We start from the raw sequence: 10,040 nt of genomic DNA on the forward strand, positions 1-10,040 counted from the left end.
CCTTCAAACTGCAATAAAAACAATACAAATACAATACAAAATACAATACAATGCTCCTCAGAAATACCCCTCCCAAAAAATAAATTAAGTAAAACTCCCTCTAAAATAAGAAAAGAACAATCAAATGAAAGAGTCCTCAGAAATAATATGAAGTTTTAAAAAAATACAACGATGTAACGTTAGGGGATATATTATCTGATCTCCTTGTAGAATGAAAGTCTCCTCTCTGAAATCCTCCGAACAGCTTCAAAATCTCAAGATCAGCACAGAAAATATTCAGCAAAAGTCTCTGAATCAGCCTCGTCTAGTCTCTCAACCAACAGATAGCGATCAAAGTGTTGATATTTGCAGTCAGAATTCATAACACGCGTCCCCGTCGCCATAACAAATAAAATTTGAATCACTCATCACGCACGCGCACCCGAAGTTATGCACATCGAATCTGAAAACAAACCGAATCTGTTCATGCAGGACTGAATGTAATTATTAAATAACCATTTAACAAGTGATATTATGATGTATAATTAATTACTGCTTAGCTACAAAATGGAAGTTTAACATTCAACCGTTAAAGCATGAAATAAGGTACCATGAATCAGTGAATTTGAGTTTGATGTGGCTATATTATCAGTAATAAAATAATCATTAAAAACTGTAATCGTTAAAAAAAAGTCCAAAAAATGTCAATTCGATTCAGAGATGAATACTAATGTTGTCCACCAGAGGGAGCCACAGGATAGCAAATCCTTTAAGATCACAGTTAATGATAAAGTTATAATGCTAACTTTGTTTTAAATGGTTGATATAAAAACTTTTAGATTGTTAGATTTATTCAGATATACAGAAAAAGAAATGTACATATAATGATATGTAATATAGTGTCTAATGTAATTGTCTAATGAGTTTATTGAATGATTTTTATGAGGTAAATGTAACATTGCTCTCAAGCTTTCTTAGTTTGAGTGATTACATGAGACATGATTAGTTTATTCGTGATAGTTTATTTAGAAATTAGTAAAAAAGGAAAAAAAGGTATTCAGTCAATAACCCCTTGAACTGAGGAGCTACAATGAGGTCGAAGGAGCTATTTGTTTAAATCTGATAATAATATTGACATAATTTGAAATCTGAAACTTTATAACAAATCTGAAACTTTATAACAAAGCACAAAAGCAAATTGCGATGTATTGGATAGAAGGTGCACTAGGGGAGAGCAGGGCACAAAGTAACGCTTTTTGACTTTCTTAGTTTGTGTAAATCTACTTAGGATTATTTATTTTGTATTTTTTCCCTCATTAATTTCACACATGTCTAGTACAATTATGTGGCTTTGTTTTTTTAATACAGTATACACTTTTTTCTTGATATACCCCGAAAGAATGGAAGTGACATGTGACAACATGTCCCATAGGTGGGGTACATTGTAACGAGGGGTTCATAGTAACATGACCATATGACAGCTTAAAACAATCTATATAAAAAAAGTTTTTTTTCTTCTTCTGCCATCTGCTGGTCAAATCGCTAAACGCACTGTTTATTGAATTATGGCACGTTTGTCGTTTACCTTTTACAACCGCTAGGAGCCAGTATAACTCATCCCATCTTTGGAGTTCAACCAAAGCATTAAAGTTGAACGAGGTTAGCAAGTGAGTGGTGACATTTGGAGTCAAGCTTTATCTGTAAGAAAACCTAAATCTATAAGCCTACAATATACAAATATTACATTGATAACACTCTACCTTGAAACCCAAAAAAGTCCAAAAAACAATGGCATACCTTTTCTTTTTTTTTTCTTTTTTTGGTTGTAAGAACAATAAACTCCAGAGGGAGGCTGGAAGCAGAGCATGAAACAGTGAAATCTGATCTACTACTACTCACATATTAAGAGTAAAAGTCTTACTTCTGAAGTAAAGTGATACCTATAGTTCACCCCAAAATGAAAACTCTGTCATAATTTACTCACCCTCAAGTTGTTCCAAACCTGAATACAAAAGAAGATATTTTAAAGAATGTCGATAACCAAACAGCTGCTGACCCCACTGACTTCCATAGTTGGGGCCATCAACTGTCTGGTTACCAACATTCTTCAAAATATCTTCTTTTGTATTCAGCTGAAGAAATAAATTCATACAGGTTTGGAACAACTTGAGGGTGAGTAAATTATGCCAGAATTAACATATTTGGATGAACTAACTACCACTTTAACTTTGCTCTGGAGGCAAATACTTTCGTAAACAGATACATAGTCACAGAGACAGAGAAGTATAAAATCCTCATAATTCTTTAACAGTTTCTGAACAGCACATCTGCCACCGTAGCAGATACTCAGGTTACAAGAAAAAGGATGTGACATGCGCTTTCATGCATGATTTTCAGGAAGCCACATAAAAGGAACATTTAAGGGATAGTTCTCAGCATCTATACAATTCAATCTGAGCAACTATTGTATTACTATTTTTCAATCTCCTGCAACAAACCTCATTCAGAGCACACACACACAGGGTATCACATTACTCCAACTCTCTGAAATAAGAGGAGTCATTATTAATTCATGAATGTGGCTCCTCCACATGAGTAACCTACAAATTCTTTCTTATATGCTTCTTTGTGTTGAGAATATGAACCAAGATTTTGCACTCGTAAAGGCAAATAGTTTGCTCAGCTGTGCTTTTGTCAAAATGTTCCCCAGAGGATCAAAGAAGGTTTTTGTAATATTGTTCACCAGCCTATTCAGTTTTATATCTTGCCCTAACAATAAACTAGTCCTCTGAGTGTAGGAGGCTCTAACCTCATTCTTTTTCTTTTTGTCTTCCTCCTTTTTCAGCCTGAAGATAGTATCGACATCACTGACTTCTCTTATTACAGAGAACAGTTACCGCATGATGCTCCAGGTATAAATATGTTTGGTGTCAGACTTTGACACATTAAGAGCTTCGTTCCGAACCCTGAGCATCGGCTGGAAGACAAAATACAATATGGTAACTCATAACCTTTTTTGTATTAGACATGATTTTAATATAATATTTGTTCTTATGATTAAATCAATAAAGTAAATATTTCTCATTCTGCAGCGTGAGTGCATTTCCGTTCATGTTGGCCAAGCTGGAACACAGATTGGAAATGCATGCTGGGAGCTTTACTGTCTGGAGCACGGTATCCAGCCGGATGGACAGCTGCCCGGTGATAAGACAATAGGAGGAGGAGACGATTCCTTCAACACTTTCTTCAGTGAGACGGCTTCTGGAAAACATGTTCCACGTGCAATCTTTGTTGATCTGGAACCCACTGTGATTGGTATGGTATTTAAAATAGCGTGTGAATACCACAATGATGAAAAAAAAAATCAGATTGAAACGTTCAGCTTTCTATGAATGTAGATGAAGTACGGACAGGCACCTACCGCCAGCTCTTTCACCCAGAACAACTCATCACTGGAAAAGAAGACGCTGCCAATAACTATGCCAGGGGACACTACACCATCGGCAAGGAGATCATTGACTCAGTTCTGGATCGTATTCGCAAACTGGTAATATTTTTTGGTCTGATTTTGTAAAATGACTGTAGAAGTATTTTTGGTAAGCTTGCTTTCTCCTCTCTTCCAAAAGACTGATCAGTGCACTGGCCTCCAAGGTTTCCTGGTGTTCCACAGTTTTGGTGGAGGTACTGGCTCTGGCTTCACTTCCCTGCTGATGGAGCGTCTCTCTGTCGACTACGGCAAGAAGTCCAAGCTGGAGTTTGCCATCTATCCCGCTCCTCAAGTGTCCACAGCGGTGGTGGAGCCCTACAACTCCATCCTGACCACCCACACCACCCTGGAGCACTCCGATTGTGCCTTCATGGTGGACAACGAAGCCATCTATGACATCTGTCGTAAAAACCTGGACATTGAGCGTCCGACTTACACCAACCTCAACAGGCTCATTGGGCAGATTGTGTCCTCCATCACGGCCTCGCTGAGATTTGACGGAGCTCTGAATGTGGATCTCACCGAATTCCAAACCAACTTGGTGCCCTACCCACGTATCCATTTCCCTCTGGCTACGTACGCTCCAGTGATCTCTGCTGAAAAGGCGTATCATGAGCAGCTTTCTGTGGCTGACATAACCAATGCCTGCTTTGAGCCGACAAATCAGATGGTGAAATGTGATCCTCGACATGGTAAATACATGGCCTGCTGTCTTCTGTATCGTGGAGATGTGGTGCCAAAAGACGTAAATTCTGCCATCGCTGCTATTAAGACCAAACGCACCATCCAGTTTGTTGACTGGTGCCCCACTGGATTCAAAGTAGGAATCAACTATCAGCCTCCAACAGTGGTTCCTGGTGGAGATCTGGCTAAAGTACAGAGAGCCGTTTGCATGCTGAGTAACACTACAGCCATTGCTGAGGCCTGGGCTCGTCTAGACCACAAGTTTGACCTGATGTACGCCAAGAGAGCCTTTGTGCACTGGTATGTGGGTGAGGGAATGGAGGAAGGAGAGTTTTCAGAGGCCAGAGAAGACATGGCCGCTCTGGAGAAGGATTATGAAGAAGTCGGCACTGACAGCGTCGGAGATGATGAGGATGGAGTGGAATTTTAAATGCTGTTTTTTGTAATCTCAGGGTAATCAGATATTTTAATCTGCTAAAATTAGTTTTAGCGTGTTCTTTTTGGGAGGCTATACATTCTTTGGTATCACTTTATAATGCTATTCTATAAGTTAACATTAGTTAATGCAGTAGCCACATAAAATAACAATGAACAATAATTTTACAGCATTTATTAATTTCTACTAATAGATTAATATATATATATATATTATCAATGAATTATGAACAAACATTTGAACAACTAATACATTAATAAATGCTGTAAAAAACGTTTGTTTATTGTTAGTTCATGATACCCAACGCAACGCATTAACTAAATGTTCCCAGTTCTTTTTCTACATTTTATTTCTTATACAAAAGTAAAATCTATTAAAAAGTAAAGATTAATTGGAAAAAATACAATAGAATTAAGCTGTCAAATGTCTAGAAACAAGGTCCTTTTAAGAAAAAATGTTGTTATAAAAACCTGCACTCTTTTCATGATAATGTTGGACATGTCATCTGTTTAAAATCTATGTATATTTGCACATGCAAAAGTGATAAAGGCCTAGGACAAAACAGAAAATTTTCCAGCATGACACCCCTCCCCCCACCGGTGTCAATGCAGCACAAAAAATGACCACCTGCTGTAGCTGTTATTCATGATTCAGCTGTTTGTTCATGTCATTGGGCATCAGTATGAGAGGCTGGATATTGTCTGTGCTTTCACTCTAGCACAGAAATTAAAGTCTGTTGACAATTGGGCCTGTGTGTTCATTTTCTTCCTGTATAGCAAGAACTATGTCTATAGAAAACCTTAGTCAATAGTGCTCTTTTTGCTTTGTAAACACTGAGAAACGCATATCTGTTTTCAAATGTAGCGCTACATTTACAGTATTTCGACACAAAAGTTGTCTTTCACACAAAAGACTTGTGAAGTAATTACATGACAATTTCACCCTAAAGTCTTTAAACTTGCCTTTCTTTATGCAGGAATCTCAAAAAAATAGTCAAGATATCAGTTTTCCTGCAGTTGTTAGGCAACTTTAACACATGAACATGAAGAACTTTGACTTGTAGCCTGTAAAAATCCTCGCTGGCATCTTTTTGAATGCCCAAAAAGCTAGTAAAGGGGGCAGATGGTTTTCACAGACCCCAAACTCCCAAGAGGGAGCGAGAATATGCTTGTGTAAGAAGGACGGCCCATCCGAATGACTATCCTCACTCCAATGGGCGATCCCACTTCCTGTTAACCCCCTCCCTTCCTCCTCCCTCGCTATAAAAACCCCACCTCTCCTTTCTTCTCCACATCTGCCTTCTCTATTCCGAATCCTCAAGTCGGCCTGAAGGGAAATCTGACAAGATGGTAAGTTCTTAGTGCTTGATCGATTCTTACTCCTTATCTTTTCATAAATCACTGACTTAAAATCCACATGTAAATGTTTTTATTTGACATTTTTATGCACTTAAGGGATGCTAGGAGATTTCAGTAAACACTATGACACTTTGATAATTCTCTTACAATAATGTGTTATTTTTTTGTGTCAAAGACAAAGTTAGCAGCACTGTAGTTAAACTATCGAAACACGTTTTAATGAAAGTGATTGAGAGTGAAGCATTAAGCCATGTAAGGTTTCAGGCACAGAGCTGGCCTTTCATTACACAGAAGATGTGGCTACGGCCTTCAAATCCTGATCCCAGACTATGACACACGTCAGCAGGAAACTCAAATACTTTGCTTTTTCTGAATATAACATTTATCTATTTTTGGTGGATCTGCAGTCAAAATAGCTCACTGAACCTCTGTCAACCAAAGAGGACGAAAAGGGGAACTACACCATGAAAAATACAGTTGTTACTCACAGAATGAATGCATTCATGTCTTTTTGACATACAAAGAGGCATTAGTAGATGAGATCATGAGTGACAAAATCTGGAGCATAGCAGAATAATAGATAGAACTGTTCTAGTGAAAAGGCCCGAGTGAGATTTCTCTGTGTATGACACAAAGAAGGGTGTACAGCTGGGGCGGGGGTGGGGGTGTGGGGTGGGGTGGGGTGGACTGAGGCCTCCAAGGAACTCGCTCAGTCTCTTCTTCTGTACTTTAAAGATCCTATGACCACCAAGCCTAGATGAGAGGCTAAACATGCAAGAAACTGAGTTCTAAATTGAACAATATAAGTCCAAATGCGTTGGAAAATGCATGAATTTGTTACAGTATTGAGCTTTGGGTGAGCTCAGCCAGTGTGTTAACAACTAAAAATAAACTCAACTATAAAAATTCCTCATTCAAAACAATAAAAGAACGCATCTAGTTCAGTGGTTCTCAACCTTTTTGACTCCAAGGCGCCTCATTGTCCACAAAAAAAACAACAACAACATGAAGGCTTGTTTCTTTACAATAAGGTTTCATTTGTTAACATTAGTTAATATATTAACTAACATGAACTGACAATGAGCAATATATTTGTTACATAATCTTTGTTAATGTTAGTTAATAAAAAATTCCAGCTGTTCATTGTTTGTTCTTGTTAGTTCACAGTGCATTATCTAATGTTAACAAATACAACATCTGATTTCTGATTTAAATTAACAATACCTAAGATCAAAAAATGATGTAGACGTATTGTTCGTTCTTAGTTCATGTTAACTAAAGTAGTTAAGTAATGTTAACTTATGAAACCTTATTGTAAAGTATTACCTTCAAAACTTATTTTAAAGAGCTAAATTATATAAAGTATAAAAAGTAACTAAAATAATTATATTAAAAATAAATAATTATCATTTCAGAATTCCAGAGGATTTAGGAACAGAACGTTCTTCAGGGTTCACACTCTTTTTAACCAATGAATGCCCATGACTCTTCCAGTCGTTTCTGATTTCATGGATAATGTTTTACAAATATTTAATTTTCTATACAATAAAATATTTTATTGCCTAGTAAAATAACATAACTAGTTAAATGAATATTCATTATAAAAATGCCATTGCATTTTAAGATTTTAGTAATTCAATATTTTTCCAGGTCTAGAAATCCTAAGGAATACTTTGATTTTGACTTGTTTTAGCTTATTTAGCTTGTCAAAGCTTGTTTTGTCTAATGTTAAGTCACCTTGAGGACCCCTTGGAAATTTGCTGAGGACCTGGCCCCCTGATCTAGTTAAATATTTGGAGCTACCATGTTACAGTATCTTTAATTTCTTAGGCAGCCATAATATGTTAGAGTATTTAGCAAATATATGTACAGCTGACACTTATATTCATATATACTTTACCCTTCTTCTCTCTCCAGCGCGAATGTATCTCTATGCATGTTGGCCAAGCTGGGGCCCAAATGGGAAATGCATGCTGGGAGCTTTACTGTCTGGAGCATGGTATCCAGCCGGATGGACAGATGCCCAGTGATAAGACAATAGGAGGAGGAGACGATTCCTTCAACACCTTCTTCAGTGAGACAGGAGCAGGGAAACATGTTCCACGTGCAATATTTGTTGATCTGGAACCCACTGTGATTGGTAAGTTGAACCTGAGGAACAGAATATAATGAATCTAAATGATCATTAAAACATTTGACAAAATATTGGAAAAGCAACATATCTTTCAAAAAACGTATTTCCTTATAAGAAGCAATCAAATATAAACTACTATTGGATTTCCCATTTAAAATTATTATTTACTTGCTATTGAGAATAAAAAAGAATAGGAATTTAAACTAGTTTTTTTCCTTTTCAGATGAGGTGCGCTCAGGCACATATCGCCAGCTGTTCCATCCAGAGCAACTAATTACAGGCAAGGAAGATGCTGCCAATAACTATGCCCGTGGTCATTACACTATTGGTAAAGAGATCATTGACCTAGTGCTGGACAGAACTCGCAAACTGGTATGGTTTATAAAAACTTGACTTAGAAGCATTAATGATTATGAAATGTAATTTCTAATAAGCTGATTTACTACAAATCCAACAGGCTGATCAGTGCACTGGCCTGCAAGGATTTCTCATCTTCCACAGTTTTGGTGGAGGTACTGGCTCTGGCTTCACTTCCCTGCTGATGGAGCGTCTCTCTGTCGACTACGGCAAAAAGTCCAAGCTGGAGTTTGCCATCTATCCCGCTCCTCAAGTGTCCACAGCGGTGGTGGAGCCCTACAACTCCATCCTGACCACCCACACCACCCTGGAGCACTCCGATTGTGCCTTCATGGTGGACAACGAAGCCATCTATGACATCTGTCGTAAAAACCTGGACATTGAGCGTCCGACTTACACCAACCTCAACAGGCTCATTGGGCAGATTGTGTCCTCCATCACGGCCTCGCTGAGATTTGACGGAGCTCTGAATGTGGATCTCACCGAATTCCAAACCAACTTGGTGCCCTACCCACGTATCCATTTCCCTCTGGCTACGTACGCTCCAGTGATCTCTGCTGAAAAGGCGTATCATGAGCAGCTTTCTGTGGCTGACATAACCAATGCCTGCTTTGAGCCGTCAAATCAGATGGTGAAATGTGATCCTCGACATGGTAAATACATGGCCTGCTGTCTTCTGTATCGTGGAGATGTGGTGCCAAAAGACGTAAATTCTGCCATCGCTGCTATTAAGACCAAACGCACCATCCAGTTTGTTGACTGGTGCCCCACTGGATTCAAAGTAGGAATCAACTATCAGCCTCCAACAGTGGTTCCTGGTGGAGATCTGGCTAAAGTACAGAGAGCCGTTTGCATGCTGAGTAACACTACAGCCATTGCTGAGGCCTGGGCTCGTCTAGACCACAAGTTTGACCTGATGTACGCCAAGAGAGCCTTTGTGCACTGGTATGTGGGTGAGGGAATGGAGGAAGGAGAGTTTTCAGAGGCCAGAGAAGACATGGCCGCTCTGGAGAAGGATTATGAAGAAGTCGGCACTGACAGCGTGGGAGATGAGGACGAAGAGGGAGAAGAATATTAAAGAGTCGGAATCAACCAAGTTCTACTTAGGTGCCCTGCTAAATAAAATCTGATCATTAAGATTTTTGCAAAAATAATTACTTGAAATTCCATTTGCATTACAATTGGTTTTAGATTAATAAAATTTGAACAATAAAACAGAATTATTTTGTGTTTGTGTGTTTTCTCACTCATCTCAAGACATAATACCTCTTACTTTTTTAGGTAAGCGAGCTTCTATCCCTTCTGTGATTTCTGTCCCTTCACTAAAAATAATAAGGTGATCGAGATAAAATAGTAATTATTGATTGAATGACTCCCATGACAGCAAAAAGCATGACATCTGTTTGCATCCCCATTCATCTTAATGGCAGTTGCACAGTTGCACTAAATTCTTCTTTTTTTTTGTTTTTTTGTTCAATGCGACTGATTACTCTGTGTTTGAAGTTTTCTTTGCCACATTCAGGGAAAAGTGCATTACACTACACATATATGTGAAGTATCAAAAATATTGTCTGTGAGCTTGATTTCCTAAAGGCCAATTTAAAG

The 10,040-nt window shown here is 38.2% G+C and overlaps 2 protein-coding genes across 2 annotated transcripts; both read left to right on the forward strand.

The window, feature by feature from the left end:
- The first annotated feature begins 2,910 nt into the window (after positions 1-2,910).
- On the forward strand, positions 2,911-4,717 carry LOC307164900 (tubulin alpha-1D chain-like). The gene is made up of 4 exons (XM_079882119.1): positions 2,911-2,978; positions 3,072-3,294; positions 3,378-3,526; positions 3,606-4,717. Exons 1-4 carry the CDS (start codon positions 2,976-2,978, stop codon positions 4,578-4,580), a joined length of 1,350 nt encoding a protein of 449 aa, XP_079738245.1. The 5' UTR covers positions 2,911-2,975; the 3' UTR covers positions 4,581-4,717.
- Positions 4,718-5,867: 1,150 nt separating this feature from the next.
- Positions 5,868-9,652, forward strand: tuba8l3 (tubulin, alpha 8 like 3). Its single transcript, XM_079882124.1, has 4 exons — positions 5,868-5,935; positions 7,862-8,084; positions 8,302-8,450; positions 8,536-9,652. Exons 1-4 carry the CDS (start codon positions 5,933-5,935, stop codon positions 9,511-9,513), a joined length of 1,353 nt encoding a protein of 450 aa, XP_079738250.1. The 5' UTR covers positions 5,868-5,932; the 3' UTR covers positions 9,514-9,652.
- The last annotated feature ends 388 nt before the right edge of the window (positions 9,653-10,040 follow it).

Source organism: Squalius cephalus, assembly GCF_949319135.1.
Source record: "Squalius cephalus genome assembly, chromosome: 9".
NCBI classification, from domain to species: Eukaryota; Metazoa; Chordata; class Actinopteri; order Cypriniformes; family Leuciscidae; genus Squalius; species Squalius cephalus.

Bases quoted from the DNA above. Each gene is read 5' to 3' on its own strand.
- tuba8l3 (XM_079882124.1), top strand. The intron at 8,085-8,301 runs GTAAGTTGAACC...TTTCCTTTTCAG, and splicing joins TCTGGAACCCACTGTGATTG to ATGAGGTGCGCTCAGGCACA. The intron at 8,451-8,535 runs GTATGGTTTATA...CAAATCCAACAG, and splicing joins TGGACAGAACTCGCAAACTG to GCTGATCAGTGCACTGGCCT.
- LOC307164900 (XM_079882119.1), top strand. The intron at 3,295-3,377 runs GTATGGTATTTA...CTATGAATGTAG, and splicing joins TCTGGAACCCACTGTGATTG to ATGAAGTACGGACAGGCACC. The intron at 3,527-3,605 runs GTAATATTTTTT...CTCTTCCAAAAG, and splicing joins TGGATCGTATTCGCAAACTG to ACTGATCAGTGCACTGGCCT.